Here is an 18,235-nt window from a genome sequence, read left to right on the forward strand (position 1 = left end):
CACGTACCCGAAACAATACTTTATTTCGGCTGAAATCGTGTAATAAATAAAATACTATTTTAATATTTTGTTGGATTTCGGTCGAAATTTCAGTTTTTGTGAGGTCCGAAACCGGTGCCGAAACCAAAAAATAAAACCACGGTCACAACTTAAATGGGTTGTGCTTACAAAATCATTTCGTACAGTACTTCTTGGAAAATACTGGATTATATGGGCTTACACCTAATTAGTTTGGAGTTTTTATATGGTGTAAGCCAGTGTACCCTAGTATTTTTCAAAAAGTACTGTATGGCGTAGAAAATAGGATTAAATCCAAACCGTCCATTTGATGTGCCACAGGTTGTGCCCAAAAATACATTTTCATATGTTGATTGTAGCCCTCCAATATATCGACGAACTGCATACTATAGAAAACTCTATAGATCGTAGGACTGAGATCATCCTATTGTGTAAGTTGTACAATAATTTTTTAAAGTTACTGGACTAATACGTAGACGAGGGGAGGGAAGAGTCTTGGTAAATAAATCGGTGATTTGGTGTTCGGAAGGTACAAAAGGGTAATGTAATCGTCTTCCATAACACATGATCGCAGATAAAATGATAGTTAACTTCAATATGTTTGGTGCGTTCATGGAAGACATCATTGTGAGCAATCTGAATAGCACTTTTGTGATCACAAGGTTGGTTGCGAGAGAGAAACACACATGTCACCGAGAAGCCAACGTAACCAAATAACTTCTGTGGTAGAATGAGCAAGTGCACGATATTTGGCTTCGGCACTGGAATGAGCAACAACCATTTGCTTCTTGCTTTTTCATGAGGTAAGAGAATCTCCAAGAAAGACACAAAATCTGGTTGTGGAACGTCGATCAGTAACAATATCAGCATAATCAGCATCAGAGTATGCGCGTAGAGTAAGTGGTGACTTGGAAGAGTAAAGGATCCCTTGAAACATCGTGCCCTTAAGGTATCGTAAAATCCTGAGAACAGCAACAAAATGAGGAGAGCGAGGTGCGGCCATAAACTGACTAACAATATGAACTGCATGACTGATATCAGGTCGGATAATGGTGAGATATTCTGTTAACGGAAAGCACAGCCTTAAATAGCTCATTGCTTGTTGCTTAATGGATCTTCACTATGAAGTAAAATATAAAGATTATAATGGATTATAGCCACAAACCCACAAATTTGCAACCCTTACCCTTTCTTCTCAACCAAAATCCTACACAAAAGCAACGTAAAGAGAAAACCCTCTCTTTTCGCACTACAAGTGAAAAATGAGAAAAACTCCCCCTTCTCTTTCCCCTCTTGTTTTTCTCACGCACATACCAAGAGAAAACCCTCTCTTAGTTCCTTTCTTCGCATAGCTTCCTCTATTTAGCCGCCACACTTAATGAATGAAGAGAGGGAGTTTTATATCTAGGTTTTGTTGGCGCAGATTGCATGTATCGATTATGTATCTTGTAATGCATAAGAGAAGATACGGGTGCTAGGGAGATACATAGCCAACAGGCCTGTGTAGAGCTCCACTGAAAGCACAAGTAAACACCAAAATAAAGGCTTATATATATCTCAAAGCACTTACAAGAGACCTGGTTTTCTTTTTCCTTTTTACCTAGAATCCCTACACTTCTTCTCCCTTGAACCTTTACCTTTGAAGCTTTATGCTCTGTTTGGTTGCTTGTAGTTGCCCGGGAGATTAGGAGGAGAAGAAGTCAAAGGGAAGATTAAAAGAAGATCAAAAGAAGATCAGTCAATTGGGGGATGTAGGGAATGGTGTTTGGTTGCTAGAAGATCTGTTGGAGATCTCCCCAATATCTACTCGTGGCAGAGAAAAAGCAGGAAAATCGATATCCCCGAGATCTTCTCTTAAAATTTCATTGATTTTGCAAAATTTGGCAAGAAGTTCTCGAGGGTGCCATGTCACCCGACCGTCGCCCGACAACGCTAGTGGTCAAAGACCTAAAAAGCCAACCAAACAGCTTCTAGTAGATCTCGAGAAGATGTTCTCCCCTATTCTTCTTAAAAATAGGCAACCAAACAGAGCATTACTCTTTAAGCTCATGGCTCTACACAAATGACTTCATACTTACAGACACAAAATACACCTAAAATAGCTTATTACATTAAACATTTTGTTGTAGTCCCCACGAGTCATATAGGTATGTCTGAAGGATAGCTACAAAGCCACCCTTCATGTGATGACCTGTTAATACAAGTCCTACACACAGTACTTATGAAAGAATCGACTTAACATCCTCTTTAGCTCTTTATCTAATACTCAATAACATATAATTGGGCTGGTAAATATTCAAAACAAAACAATTGGTTGGTAATTGAACAAGAGATCACCCGGCCCAATGCTCAGATTTGGGAGTTAAACTATAGGATTCAAAGATTTGCATGGATTAGAAAATAATTTATCCAGAGTGGGTGGACCACAATCAGGAAGCCACTCATGCTAAAAATAATCCATTAAGTGCTTGGGTAGAAAGCCAAGCAAAGATTTAACATACAAAGGGGAGCAAACATGCCAATCACCAAGCATGATAAGTCAATCAAATGTAAGCCCACATTGATAGACATGATTCATGATGCAAAAATTCAATACCTAAGCATTTATATCAAATCATGAATTGTTAAAAGTTTTCCGAACATAAGAAATACAATATGCCAACATATTCTTTTTTGACTATGCCAACATATTCTCAAACACAATAAGCCAACAAAACACATGGTAGGCAAGGGATGGGATGAGGAGAAGATGGAGAAGGAGAGAATGAAAGAAAGAGAGGCAATTAAGTATTTCTATTAAAACATACTATTTTTGTGGTGAGAAATTTTCCATAAGCAAATTAGGTTTTGGGTGATCAAATTCTATTACTGAGGAAAAAATGCAAAATAGGGGAAATGCAAGAAAATTGCAAAATAGATCGGACGGTCCAGAAAAAACTATGGCAAATGTAAGAAAAAAATAGAAAGAAAGAAGCAGAATAAATAGTAATCACTTACCTAGATTGAAAGTTCATAATTTTTTTTCCTAGGGTTTTCTTTGGTACAAGAGCAGCTAGAAAGCTGTGTTGAAGATCCTTTTGAGAGAGAGAGACTGTTGTTTTGAGGGGAAACTGAAAAAACATGTGGAGTTGGAGATTCTTTTGCATTAAAATCTAGGATACCTATAAGGGGGTTATGGAAATACCCAAGATATTGTCATAAGAGCATTGCCGCTCTTAATAGTAAAGTGTGAAATTTAAAAGGGGAAAAGAATAAATTGGGGATTCTAAAGAGGGTGTCAGGAATCTAAAGAGGGTGTGTTTGGATTGTCACGGACGCAATGTTGACGAGGGCGTCGACATGATTGGGTGGGGGAGTGTCACGTGGCCATTTCGTCCAGCGCTGTTCGCATGGCCTATGGCCCGTGACTTGGTCTATCAATGTAATATGTAAGACTCATGCCTATGTACATGTTGTAGTGAGGACGTGGTTGGTATTAAAATTCAAAACGTGCTCGTCTCGTTGCGTCTTCAAAAGTCGTTGTTTATAGCACCTTTGGTCGCCACTGGTGGTTAAGGGGGTTGGTAGCTAAAGCTCTTTACCCCTGAGATCTTGGTTGGCCATCGAGTGGTGCATTGCTAGTGCATATCCTAGCAGGGATTCCATTCTAGTCAACGGGTGATCAGGGATCCTTAGGAGTTGTAGACCTTTTGGCATGATCCTATTGTAACTTGTTTTGGAATCATCAATAAAGCTTAACATTTGCCTACTCGTGTGCCCTATTGCTTTGTGTGTGTTTGAAAACTTAGCACTCCATTTGTGTTTGTTTTGTAGGTTTGATTCTCATAACCTTGCTAGGCTTACTTGCTTGTTGTGAGGCAACGCAAGTGCCGCACGGACCTCAATCCCAAACCAAAGGTCCGTGAGGAATCTAAATAGTCACCTGTAAGGGTAAACCCGTGGGTAATCCGCAATTTTTTGCCAATTTGCGGGCACGCGTCGATTTTGCCAGGTCTACTAAATAGAATAACTATTCCAATTCTGATGTTGGGTAAGCATCAAATTTTTTTTGAATCGGGTGAAGAAAAAGAGAAAAAACAGTAAAAAAATCGAAAAATTCATTGAAACCCTAATCTCTCAAAACCTATCTCCTCCCATTCCTTAAGTAGAGAAATTCCAAAGTATCCTCTTTCACACGAACCCTAATCTCCCAAATCATCTCTTCCATTGATAAAAAAAAAAAAAAAAAAAAAAAAAAAAACAGAAAAGAAGAGGAAGATAGATAACACTGTGAATCTAGCTCATTTGCATGCATGGATATTTTAGTCATATCAAAAGGCAATTGCTAGAATAGAAACTTAGAAAGTTACTAAATGCAGGGGTTGTGATTGTTGTTTTTTAAATAGACAAGGGCACATGATGATTGTTGTTTTTCAAATAGATAAGGGTAGATAGGAATTTATTTGGAAGGAAACAGGGCAGTTTCGTACCTTGCCCCTAATTCTAACGGCGCCGTAGAGGGTATTCTTGTTATTTAAGATAATGTTATTTTTAAGGCTTGCTTTTGAGAGTATGGGAGTTTTTTTTACGGTGCAAGGCCTTATTATATGATGCGAGGCCTTACACTATATAATTTATCGGTGGTTTTATATGTGTGCAGTCCAGTATTTTTCCAAAAGTACTGTGGGCCCACTTCGTAGGATGATCCAAACTGTCCAAAACATGGCCCACAAGGTAAATAGCCTTTATCACAAAAATCATCTACAAAGGATGACCCGGGCTTAGGGATCCTCGGTTAGGATCATCCTATGTAGATGATTTACAGGGTAAAGCCTATTTACATTAGGGGTCATGTTTTGGACGGTTTGGATCACCCTACGAAGTGGGCTCCACAATACCTTTTGAAAATACCGGACTTCAGGTACATACAACATTTAACACCTCTCTCTCTCTCTCTCTCTCTCTCTCTCTCTCTCTCTCTCTTATTATACAAGGAAATCTGCAGCAGAAAATGGACAAGTGTTCGAGTTAGATAAATCTAGTCTTCTAACATAGAATGCCTAAATAATATTGAGAATTTGGTGTCCCCTTATTCCCCCTATTTAGTCTCAAGACTCCTGTGAGTTTGACTCACAAGTTGAGAAGCTTAAACTAAGCCAAGAAGAAAACAGCTAAAAAGCAGTTGGCTCTTTGATAAAAACAACTTTTAGCTGCTAAAAGGCAGTTAAAAGCTCAACTGTTGATTTTTGTACTTCTTTATCTTACGCATGAGATGTCCAAGTAGGTCGCGGCGGTCGCCCCATGTTCTACAAGATCAACGGTCTCGATCGCATATCCATGTTCCCAACCAAGCATTGAACCCGACAGTGATCAGATATCTGCCGAGTGTTCTCCACCAAGAATAGTTGAACTAAAGATTCAAAATGAACTTCACTGATATTGAAACAAAGTGCTATCAAACCCACAATTATGATCCTGAAATGCTAACAGTTTCAATGATTCAAATGGGCAACCCAGCAGATCAAAAGCACTGCTGCAGAAGACAGTTTCAACAAATATGACTTCAATAACAAATCTACATACTGCAACCTGATGAAGATCATTGAATAGAGCAACATTGATACCTTTGCTTGAGTCTGAACTTTTAACTCCTCCCATGAGGATTCTTCATCCTACTGATTAAAATGATCCACTTTGGATTACCACTAAATGTTGTACAGATATCAATCCTACCGCCTCGGCGGGTCATGTCCTTCCCCACAATTCTGCGATGTCAGGATATAATGTTTGGGGATTAGGTAGGTAAGGACTTAGGGCTTAGGATACAATGTTCGGCGTTTAAGGGTTAAGGCTTAGGGTTTAGGGATACGGCACATGGCTTAGAGTTTGGACATTTAGGCTTCAGGTTTTATAGCTTAGGTTTTCGACATTTGGGGTTTAGTGCTTAATGCTTAGTGTTTACTATTTATGGTTTAAGGTTTAGGGTTTAGGGGTTACAATTCAGGGTTTAGGGTTTAGGGTTTGGGGTTAGGATTTGCAGTTTGGGGTTTAGGGAGTCGATCAAGATGACACTATCCTTCTTTCCTGCTGAGTCTCGAGCTTTGGGAGAAGTTCAGAGACCACCTTCTGTATGGAGACACGGGCCATCCGATCACTGGTTCCATTAACGATCATCTTCGAAACTAGTGTAATTTCTGGTGTGTTTAAATTTCCATCCAATAGCTGGTTCCAAAATATATCGTCCTCATTGAGATCTGAAACCCTCAACAAGTCTAAAACTTTGTCCAAGCTGGCAACATTTCTGCCAGCTCCACAGCCAAGGGCAGTTGCAGCACCCACTGCATTTGCAAGTGCTAATGTATTAACTGCAGGTAAATTGTATAGAAAGCCAAATGCAACAGCGGCCGTAAAACTATCTCCACAACCAACAGTATCAACCACATTGACCTGATGAGAAATCAGAATACCAATTAAAGGTCCAGTGTAAATTCAACACTCATCTCTCTTTCTATGTGGAGTAATTTCAAGGGTAAAATAATGCACATGGTGTAGACCAACTCTCAGTTGATCTTGAATAAGTAAACAAGAAAAGAAAATTATGACCAGTAGCCTCCACTAAAATGAAATGTTAAGGTTTAACAAAAATAAGCAAAATTTAGAAGTTTTAATATAATTTGTTCTGCCATTGTCAAGAGAAAAGTACAGAAGAAATCTAAGATTTGTTGAAGGTGATACCTTGAATCCAGGCGCACAGGCAATACTCTGAGGTGTTATTAGAATTGAACCCTTTGGGCCCATTTTAATTACGACCCATCTTGTACGCTCGCCTTTGCGTATCAACTCTTGCCCGGCCAGAATTGGGTTTGCTATGCCAGTTAACGACTCAGCCTGGTACAATAGTTGCATCAGCAGATTGTATTGGAAAGAAAGCAAACTTAATATAGAACAAGCAAAATGTAACAGCAGGGGGGGAGAGAAAAAGAAGAAGAAACCAAGACAGATAACTGACAAATTGCAAACCAATAACGATGTTCCAATCTTATCCTAGAATCTAACTTTAGACCTCATGCAAAAGCATAATTATCATTTCAAATGAAAATACAGTGGTGGAATAGCAAAATTGTACATTAGACCTCATGGAGGTTTATACGTTCTTCTAGCTAGCTGTTCGGTTTTACTTCTCGTTTCCAGGGTTACATGTTAAAGGCACCTCAGTGACAAGGCTGCCAACAATGTCGCTTCATCACTATATATTTATTTCCCCTTTCATTACTAGGGTGTCTATTTATTTCTCCTTTCCAATACTTTGCACACGGCAAGTATCAAGTTGATCAAAGTTTTATAATAAAAAAATTCCAACAGCAAAGAATTTTCAGACATTAACTCAATGGCCGATGAGAAAATAAAATGCCCTAATCATAAAAGTGATTATAATACTTCAGAAACCCCAGTTCTTGTACCCCCCACCCACACACAAAAAGAAAAAGAAAAAAAAAACAGAGAGATGGCACATCTTTCTTCTTTTTTTTGTTTTGTTATTGGTAGATCTCAATTTTTAAGTTGTCGGTTACTGACACTTGGATTTCTAGAGTTATAGTATGCAGTGTCAGAATAACCAAACAGTAGATTATTGATGCTGGCAAACAACTAATGAAGGAAATAGAATTCTCTGGGTTTCTCAACTGCCTAGAATTAACTGTTCATTTTCAGATCAGTTCAAAAGAAAATGCCTCGAACAGAAATAGCAAAAAATATGCATGACATAATCAGGTATAAGGCTGAAGAAGAAATTAAATTACTAACCTATGTTACTTGCACGCATAGAGTTAATTAGGTCAGAAACATGGATAACTGATGTAAGATGATAACTGGAACTTGAACCCTCATATGTACATATAGTAATATCCCATAAATTAGCAAATAGTATAACATATGGATACATAAGAAACTCATATAGCATATTTAAAATGGAATCATCTTTTAATTTAAGCATCGTTTTCACGAAAGGAAAAAAACATGTACGGCATGGACTCATTGCCATGTGTACGGCGATTCTAGATCTTTGATCAAACATGATGAAAATGATTTCCTAAAGATGTCTTTAAGACCGTTGATTTTTATACGCCTCAATCTTGCAACTGAGATCTCCGTTTGGCATCAGGCATGGAACCATCAGGCCACCCTGTGATGGGCCCCATCACATCAACGGTCTCAATCACCAATCACAAATGTGTCCTGTGCGCTAGATCATAGTCATTTTCGGGGATTAACAAGAGATCCCGTTGCCAGTTGATCTCATTTAAAATATAGAAACATGCTAACTAGCACCAAGAAAAGTAAAATGGTAAATCCAATTTTCCTTGATTGGCAAGGAAATCGGATTATCAGAAAGGATATTTGAGAATTTTCTAACAACACGAGTGCTATTATTACAAAGAAAAACACAAAAAACAGTTCCACAATTTATGCATGACAAGATGAAGAACAAACCTCGTCTGAAGTCAAAAGAAGAACGTCACTCATCCTCAAAAACTGTTTAAGTGCTCTTTGCTGTTCGGGCATACCAAGGAGAAGAGACTTTCCCCGTGGTCCAGGATCAAAAAATATTGTTGTCCCAACATTCATGGCATACTCTACTGCGGAGATAATTAAACCAGGGGAAAGCTCGTCAAAGGCATAACCATTGCAGAAGAGAATCTTCGATTGTTTGATAGCCATCTTCACTTCTCCAGTAAGATTGCTCATCCAACTGAAGGCGGGCTCTTTACTAAAATCAGCTCGACTGATTGGGGAAAGAAAGTGCAGTCAGATAAGTTATATTGTATGTACTAGATAATAAAGCGCTATGATACTGAAATATGGATATCTCTCTCTTCCCGCCTTACGACACTGAATCAAGCAACCCTCAATCCACAGCTTTCTCTCGAAATGCCATCTCTGGTTTTCTTTGATCTTTGGAAACAGACATACGACTCGGCATTTTCCCAAAGTAGGACGTGGATACGGATATGGGTTTCGGAAACAGACATACGACTCAGCATTTCCAAAAAGTAGGACGCTGATACGGATATGGATATCACATGCCATGAGATAAGAACATAATATATCTATAAATAGAGGGAAATGATATCAGCACCACCATGTTTTGTTAATTGCACTAATGAATCTTGTCTGTTGGTATTTAAAGAGATGTCAAAAAGGTTATTACAGTTCCCAAAAAGCTCTTACAAGCCCACTGAAAAAGAAAAGATAAACTACGACTGTGCAAATATTAAAACATGGTTGTGCTGATATCATTTCCTAATAGAATATCATAAAAATTTAACTAGATTTACTTAGACTAAGGAATTGATAACAAATTTAAAATAGGAATTATAAGACCCCCACTGAAAAAGAAAAGATAAACTACGACCGTGCAAATATTAAAACATGGTTGTGCTGATATCATTTCCTAATAGAATATCATAAAAATTTAACTAGATTTACTTAGACTAAGGAATTGATAACAAATTTAAAATAGGAATTATAAGACCCAAATACTCAAAATTATAATTGCAAAAATAGGGCATTACAACAAGCAAAAAACGATAAAATTAATTCAAATAGAGAGGTATGTGTTTGAAATAAGAAAATTATTTGACCAGCAGAAGTTTCATGAAGAATCTACAAAGTATCCTGAAATCGTGTCCTGTCAGACATGGTAGGTTGAACATCTAGAAGTATGTGAGAATCATAGATAAAGCCTATATAAGAATGACTAATGTACAAAAACATGTAATAAATATTATTTAAGAAAAAAAACGGGGAAAAGCAAAGCTGAATCGGAACTAGTTTACCTGCAAAATCCATGTCGTTGAAATGGGTCAACCAAAACCCAGCATAGAAGAGTTTCATAAGAGGCACTCGCAGCAGCTTCCGTATCTTCATTCATTCCAACCATACCAATACCTTCTTCATGAAGCACATCCAAGAGAAAACGTCCATAGATTTCATCACCCACGTGACCAAGGGTCACACAATTAAGCCCCAACCTTGCTGCAGCTATAGTCAAGTTGCAGTTGCCACCAGCTTCCCAATATTTCTACACAACGTTAACTAGTTAATATGAAATGTAGGAAATGTAGTACGCACAGCCGCATAACCAGAAAATGACACAATGTAGTATGCACAGCAGCATTCAGAAGGCCGAGATATGCACTGTGTTTACTCGATCAGGAGATCGGCTAGCTGATACGTTTACTAAACCATTGGGCAGAAAAAGTTGAACAATATTTGTAACAAGCTGGGAATGTATGGCATATACACTCCAGCTTGAGGGGGAGTGTTAGAAGGGTATTTTGGATATTGTACATGTAACCCTATTTTACACATAAACAGTTCATATTACATGGGAGCTCCCCAAGAAGGACTCTCTCACCTTCTCCCTCACTTCTTCTTCTTCCCTTTATTCCTCTCTTAACCATGTCACTGTAACAAATGTAAGGAGGGAGGGTTACTAGTCTATTTAAGCTAGGATTCACTATTCACCCACATGTTAGTGTGCTGTTATTAGTTATTTATTTTCAAGATTTTTAAGTGAGAAGCTTCAATTGTTAGGATCCTTATTTGTTGAAGTTGCATATGGCACACATGTTGGGTTTTTAATTTTTTTAGAAGTCTTTGGAAGTTGTGGGAGAATTCCATATATTATAGGCCTTAGTAGGGGTGGACATGGTTCCGGTTCGAACCGAGGAACCGAACCGAACCGGCACATTTGGTTCGGTTCGGTTCAGTTCCATTTCTATATGGTTCGGTTCCGGTTCAGAAATCCGGGAACCGGTGCAAATTCGGTTCGGTTCTGGGTTTGGGATCCCGGAACCGAGAACCGAATTGGTTTAATGTAAGCTTTGCTTTGGATATTAGGGCCTTATTATTTTCCAAATTTGTAGTTCATGGCTTCATGCATTGCCAAAATTTGTGCATTATTATCCCATCTGTTTGTACTTCTTCATACTTCATATAAGTTTTGCATTGCCCAAATTTGTGCCTGTTACTGTTACTGTTACTGTTAGTGCTTGTAATTCATATATAAACAGGGCCATTGGTGAAGGTTGGGTAAACCCAGAACCGAACCGAACCGAACCGATTATATATGGTTCTGTTTCGGTTCGGTTCCACACATATATGGTTCGGTTCTGGTTCCAATTTCAGGGAACCGATTATATATGGTTCGGTTCTGGGTTTAGTCCAAAACCGAACCGAACTGAACCATGTCCACCCCTAGGCCTTAGGGCCAAAAAAAAAAAAATGACTCCGTGATGGAAAAACAGATTTCTTTTGTACTTTTGCAAAAAACATAGGTGTGATGTCCATTGTCTTGTTGTGATGCGTTGACGTCCTTCATTGTGATGCCTTAGGAAAACCATTGGCGTCATGCCTTTGGTCTCGTTAGTGTGACTCTAACAACTCTCTCTCTCTCTCTCTCTCTCTCTCTCTCTCTCTCTCTCTCTCTAAATTACTCCTATCAAAGGTATTTAAATACCATTCCTGTGCTAGTTCATATTTCTAGTTATTCTCTTTCATATTTTATTTTTTAGTTTGTGAGCTCAATCATGGATCTCTTTCTTTCCATTTACTATTTTCTTCTCATTTTATAGTTCTTTCATATCTTCATTATTCTCAATCTTCCAGTCATACAGACTTTAGGTTTTCATAACCAACCCAACTAACAGTCCAAATTCTGAGTTCTCTGTTCTAGGAATTTCTTGAAAAGATCCTGAGTGAAGATCTAATTGAAAATTCTTGGGAGCTTCCAATCTTACTGCAAAGGTTACCAATAATCCAAACCAGTCCGGCTTGAATCCAATTTTAAATCCTCAAAAAATTAAACTTGTTACTGTGGCCGAATCTTTCCCACAATCAGGTTTTTTCCTTGGACTCACCTGCAATTTCCTGTCAAATTTCCCTCCCATACCATGCTACATCAATTTGGTATCAAAGCAACATGCATCAGCTTGGGGTCTCCTAAATCCAGGGTTCTAACCAGGAACTTGCAACTCTAGAAGACAATATGCACCATTGGAGTCTCCTCAATCCCCATGCTTGCAAGAGACTTCAACGAGAAAAAACTTTCCTAGAAAGTCAGAAGGGATTAGACAAAATTTCTCCAACAATAGAAACAGGCTTAGACACAGATTTTGTATATTAGAAATAAGTTTAGACACAGAACTTTGTATATTACAGGCGACAGGTTACAAAGAACACACCATTAATGGATATCTAAATCTACAATCAGGAGGGATAATCAAACATTCAACAACTAACTCTCAAATAAGAAATCCAATGAGACTTCAACTTGAAAGTGCGATTTTAGCAGACAGCATTCACCATTGGAGGCTCCTCAGTTCTCCTGCACGTAAAAGTGTTTAAAAATGGGGATGCGGCGGAACGCGGTTGAAAAAAAACCTTGTAGAGTCGGCGTGGACGGAGCCAAGATGCAGCTGAAGCGACTGAGTACTTGGTTAACGCGGTCATAACTCGGGAGAATCAAAGGAGTTTTTATTGAATCTGTAGGGAAATACATGGAATGCGGCGGCAAAACGTGGAACGTGGCCAGGGGAAAAGGGAGTTGACTCGGTGGAGTCCATGATGATGCAGGGGGAGTTTTAAAACTATGGCACGTAATAGGAACAACACGATTAATGCATACATAAATCTTTTTTTGAAAGAGGAGGGGTAACCAAACCTAATTACCTCTCCATTTAGAAATCGACAAGAATTCAAACTGAACCTGCAATTCTAGCAACACCATTTGAGGTCTCCTCATTCCCCTTGCTTATGAAAGAAAATTAAAGGAAACCCCACCCCCACCAACATACCCCCACATGCACGAATGCATTTGCACACAAAGAGAATAAGTACCTTCCCTATCTCCTCTCCTCCAAACTGCCTAGAGTACAAACACCCATTTCCCCATATGGATTTTCCATAGTTACCCTACCAAACCGATCAAACAAAACCTTGAAGCCCCTTCTATCTTCCATAATCTACAATAATTTTTTAGAACCATTTCTGCTATTACAATTTTAGACCCTAACTCAACCCACCTAAATCAGTCAAAATTCACCATAATTCCCGATAAAGAAAAACAATCAAATCACTAAAGTTTTCAGGCATAAAAAACTCTCAGACCCATTTTACTTCTTGATCAATGGGTCTAGCTCAAATTCATCCTATTAAAGATCATCAAGCTCATAATAGTTAACCAAAATAGAAGAACTGAATGCTATTTACCTCAACCTCTGCTCAAAAGGATCTCTCTCAGCACTTTAATGATGAGCTCTCACCTTGGAAATAAACCAGAACTAATCTACCCATTATAATCTAGTACACCCAGCCATTCAAAAAAAAAATCTAGTACACCCAACAATTCTTTTCATCATTGTTCTTAATTCTGATAAGATCGCAAAGTTCTCAAAATACTCAGTGATAATTTGAGTGAAACGAACAAGCAATAACTTTTCTTTTAAACGAAAAAATGGTAATAAATCACTTTTTTTTTTAATAGCATGGTAATAAATCACATCGTTGTACAAATTCTATACCCTAAGGCCATGTTTAGATTGCAGGAATTTATTTGGAAAAGTTGGGAAAGGAAAAATATTTCTTAAATTTCCTATTTATTTTCACACAGAAAAGATAATTTGAAACAACAACCCTATTCAATATTTATTTAGAGAGACCTTCAATTGACAATGATATTCCTCTAAATTACCCATAATCATATCATTTCACTACCATTTCAAAAAAAAAAAAAAAATCTTATCATTTCTCTCTAAATCATGTAAAGAAAAAACAACTCCAAGGAAAAAAAATCCAACCTTATCTGGGTGGGAAGCAGAGAGATTTTCCATGTAGGCTTGTCTTTCCTCAACAGAAGCCGGAGGCAAGCAAGGGACATTCAGCACGATGTCCACACAGAGGTTTCCAAGCGTCGCCACGTCAGCAACTTTGCCAATGCTTTTAAAATTCTCATCTTCTCCACAAAAACTCGAAAATTTCTGAGAATCCCAACTGTTCTGGGCTATGGCAATTCCTACCCCTTTGCAATTCTTGAGAGCAAATCCATTCAGATTTGGTTTCTCACGATGTGGGTGCTTTAGAAAGGTCTGGTTTTCATGAAGAAATGGGGATTTTAGAGAGGATTTGTTGCAGAAAATGGGGGATTTGAGGGTTTGGAGTTGCATCGTGGGGGAGATGATAGTGGGTGCACAAAAGAGAGACTGAGAAGAGAACGATGTAATAAGAGTTTTATTGAGCTGCTTTTGGAAAATAGTCTAATAGGATTTTTCATTTCGTTACTTACACCTAACAATTTTCAATTTTTCATTGGCCATTACTGATCAGACCGTTGTCCAATCAGGTGAGTACCCAACTCTTACCCTGCAATATTGATACCCACACCTCGGCCCCAAACCAACTCCTTACCCCTAAATCCAAATACACGGGCTTTTACCCAAGACCATGTTACGAACCCGGATAGGTTCGTAGTGTGATTGATCTTCTTAAAGGGAAGATCAGCCTTTTGATCTTCTTCGAGGGAATGATCGTCTTCCTTTGTGCAGAAAAACAATTTCTAGAATAATTTCTCCATTGGTGAAATAGAAGATTACAACTTATTTATATCCCATAATCTTACAAAACTTTCCTATACCCAAATCTACTTCCTTGTTATTTTGCTTACTAGTCTAAGAGTAGCCAATATGCTAAAAGATCTATCAAATCTCCTTCTCCTGCTAAATATAGATAACTATTAAAAATATTACCATCAAAAGCCAATTTTAGATATTGCTAAATCATAAGTGGAACTCATCTATCTAGGTACGTATCAGACTTGCCAAACCATCTCTCTCTATTGGTAGTGACACTCCCTACCACTATTCTACTCCATTGACAACCAACAATACTTACCACTATTCTATAAGGCTGATCTTCCACTAAGAAGATCAATCAAGTTGCAAACTTATTTGGGTTCCAAACCAAAAAAAAATTAAAAATTAAAAAAAAATCCATCAGAAATGTTTTTCTCACAATCCAAACGGGGCCCAAAGAGATCTCTAAAACTTCTACTTCTTTTCACACACACGCACAAGATAATTCGAAACAACGCTATTCACTATTTATTTAGAGAGACCTTCAATTGATGATGTTATTCCTCTAAATTACCCATAATCATATGATGTCTCTCTAAATCATGTAAAGAAAAAAAATTCCATCAGAAATGTTTTTCTCAAAACCAAACCTTATCAGGGTGGGAAGCAGAGAGGTTTTCCAAGTAGGCTAGTCTCTCTTCAAGTGAAGCTGGTGGCAAGTAAGACACATTCAGCACGATGTCCACGCAGAGGTTTCCGAGCGTTGCCATGTCAACTACTTTGCCATTGGTTTTGACACTCTCATATACTCCACAAAAACTCAAGAATTTCTGCGAATTCGGACTGTTATTAGCTATGGAGATTCCAATCCCTTTGCAATTCTTGATGGTAGAGGGTCCAAAGCCTTTCAATTTTGGTTTTTCACGATGTGGGTAATGGAAAAGTGTCTGGTTTTCATGAAGAAATGGGGATTTTGGAGAGGATTTGTTACAGAAAACGGGAGATTTGAGAGTTTGGAGATGCATCTTGGGAGAGATAGAAGTGGCTACACAAAAGAGAGACATAGAACAGAATAATATAATAACATTTTCATTGACCTGCTTGGGTAATATTATAATAAGATTTTCATTGAGTTAGATTCTATTTATTGAACACACAGCGTGGGAGCACATCCCTATCAATTTTCATTGACCACTCTTAATCAAACCGCGTTGTCCATTTGGATGATTGGCCAACCCTTACCCCGTAATGTTGATTGTCCATAGACAGTTAGACACCCTCTGGCTGTTGATTTTCTTACAATAGTAATTTTCCAATATTGACCTGCACCGCGCCCTTTGGGGCTGCGTCTTAAGGTTTCTATGGATTCCACATACAAGGCATGGAATTGCCCTTTTGCCCCTAGCGCGCGTTAGCCCACCCATGTTCACTTCTGGCTGCGTGGTTATTTTTAACCCCATCAGGTGCCAACCTAGTTGATCTGAGTGTATTTGGAAAACAAAAAAAAATCCATTTCCACTGAATCAACCAAGATCGTAGTTACTAGATTCATATTGGTGATGAATTAGAATTATAAGAGAAAAAAAAAAAAACTTACAATTGATTATCCTTTTTTCGATAATCGATGTTTGATCTACTCCACGTTAGGTGTGCTTGGCGTTTCGATAATCGATGAACGCTTGCGGCGGAGAAGAAGAAATAGAAAAAAAGAAAAGAAAAGGGAAATGTTATCAGCACTACTGTATTTTGATGAGGGCACTCCTCACTTTATTAAAAGTACGGTATGGCTCACACCATAGGATGATCCAAACCGTCCATTAGATGGGCCACAGCCTAAATAGTTGGTGCCCCAAAAATCATTTCCATAGGTGATCCTAACCCTTCAATCTGAATGTTAGAGAGCTGATCATAACCCTCTATAGATCAGAGGATTAGGATCAACTTATGAAAATATTTTTTTTGGCACAACCTATTTAGGCTGTGGCCCATCTAATGGACGGTTTGGATCATCCGATGGTGCGGGCCATACCGTACTTTTAATAAAGTAAGGAGTGCCCTCATCAAAAGACAGTAGTGCTGATAACATTTCCCAAAAAAAATTAAAGAAGATGGAAGAAACTAGGGGTGCAAGTTTGGCCCTGTCAGCCCTATCCCGCCCTGAGCCCGAACAGGGTCATGGTTGGATTTTCCAACCCTGAGGGCGGGTCAGGGTTCATTTTTTTAAATCCTGACTCAGGTCGGGTCGGGTTTTGGGTTAATGCCTCGGGTACCGTGACCCGGCCCGACCCTAAGTTTTCTATTATAGAATTGAACTATCTGTGCATGTTTCTTTTGCTAATGTTTTCTATTATCTTGGGTTGATGTTTCTTTAGATTATTATTATTAATTTTCTCTGTTGCCCGTCATGTTGTTGAATTCATATTGTCTTATTTTGTTCCATTTCTTTGTTTGTTGATCATTTTGTTCTATACGATAAGTGGTTGCTTTATTTTTTGCACTCTTAACAGGTATTTGCACTAGGGTCAATCAGGGCCGGCCCTGCCCAATCAGGGCGGGCCTGGGCTAGCACTAAGCCCTGTAGGGCGGGCAATGGGTTGAGGTTTTTCGGCCCTGACCAGAGATAATGGGTTCCAGGGTTGGGCTAGGGTTTTGAAAAACCCAACCCTGTTGCAGCCCTGGACGAAACTATCTTGAAAGGTATATTCGTGTTTGTTTTTCTCGTACGGTGCAATTCGGACATGAATTCAAAATAAGCGCCAGACTGATGTCATATCATAAATAAATGCATTTTCTATGTCATTTACCCATAAATCATAAAATATGTATTTTCGCATGAATAATGTGGGCGTATAGCAAGTGGCATTCTCTTGTCCCACTAGGGAGACAAGTAGATGGAACTCATCACACTTGTTTCTTGAATGTGATTAGGGTGCCACTTGTAAAGTGTCTCTGCTGGAATATTCTAATTGGACTTCAGATATGGGAATTGGAGTTTTTATGTGCTATGTGTGTGTGAAGTCTGGTATTTTTAAAAAAGTACAATGGGGTTCACTTCATAAGAAAATCAAAACTGTTCATTAGTTGGGCCACAGTGTAAATAGGTGGTACCCCATAGATCATTTCCATAGGATGATCCTAACCCTCCGACCTACAAAGATTTCAATAATGTCGCTTTGGATCATCTTATGAACTAGCCCCTACTGTACTTTTTGAAAAATACTAGCTGGGAAATGATATTTTAACCTGCTTTTATTTACCTTTTCCTGAAAAGTCATGCATAAAGAGTGAAAAAACAATCATTTTTTAGGAAAAGACAAGCTAATGGGGATGGAAATGCTGGAAAAGGGGGTGCAAATATCATTTCCATTCATACATACCATATGGATGTAGAGGCGTTGGCTCTTCGGCATGAAGTCATGGGTTTGCTCCCTGTTAACGAGTGTTCGAATCCCGGCCCCGACTTACCTGATACACGTGGTGAGTGGGTCGTTGCGTGTATCCATAGGGACTAGTCCTACTCCCGAAGGGGGTGGGGACATACTACGACATCAAAAAAAAAAAAAAATATTAATGAGAGAGTAAGGGTATTTTGGTATTCTTGAAAATCC

General features: G+C 38.5%; 1 protein-coding gene across 5 annotated transcripts; it reads right to left on the reverse strand.

Moving 5' to 3' along the window:
* Positions 1 to 4,997: 4,997 nt before the first annotated feature.
* Positions 4,998 to 15,723, reverse strand: LOC143880255 (pfkB-like carbohydrate kinase family protein). 5 transcript variants are annotated; one of them, XR_013251616.1, is made up of 6 exons: positions 15,278 to 15,723; positions 9,834 to 10,078; positions 8,488 to 8,779; positions 6,733 to 6,885; positions 5,622 to 6,444; positions 4,998 to 5,527 (listed from the first exon to the last, which is right to left on the reverse strand). XR_013251616.1 is itself a non-coding variant. In XM_077383094.1 (5 exons), the coding sequence occupies exons 1-5, from the start codon at positions 15,689 to 15,691 to the stop codon at positions 6,058 to 6,060; spliced, it is 1,491 nt and encodes a 496-aa protein (XP_077239209.1). In that variant the 5' UTR covers positions 15,692 to 15,723; the 3' UTR covers positions 4,998 to 6,057. The 5 variants fall into 5 exon arrangements, 3 of the variants coding, with proteins under 3 accessions (XP_077239209.1, XP_077239221.1, XP_077239229.1); XR_013251610.1 differs by having other exon boundaries at positions 4,998 to 5,530; XM_077383094.1 differs by having other exon boundaries at positions 4,998 to 6,444.
* Positions 15,724 to 18,235: the final 2,512 nt, after the last annotated feature.

This window comes from Tasmannia lanceolata, unplaced genomic scaffold (assembly GCF_043159265.1).
Source record: "Tasmannia lanceolata isolate RefF3 unplaced genomic scaffold, GAP_Taslan_0.1 ptg000002l, whole genome shotgun sequence".
Classification (NCBI taxonomy): Eukaryota; Viridiplantae; Streptophyta; class Magnoliopsida; order Canellales; family Winteraceae; genus Tasmannia; species Tasmannia lanceolata.

Bases quoted from the DNA above. Each gene is read 5' to 3' on its own strand.
- LOC143880255 (XM_077383094.1), bottom strand. From the start codon at position 15,691: ATGTCTCTCTTTTGTGTAGCCACTTCTATCTCTCCCAAGATGCATCTC. The intron at 8,780-9,833 runs GTAAACTAGTTC...TTCCCCAATCAG, and splicing joins CAACGACATGGATTTTGCAG to TCGAGCTGATTTTAGTAAAG. The intron at 6,886-8,487 runs GTTTGTTCTTCA...CTATTGTACCAG, and splicing joins TTCTTTTGACTTCAGACGAG to GCTGAGTCGTTAACTGGCAT.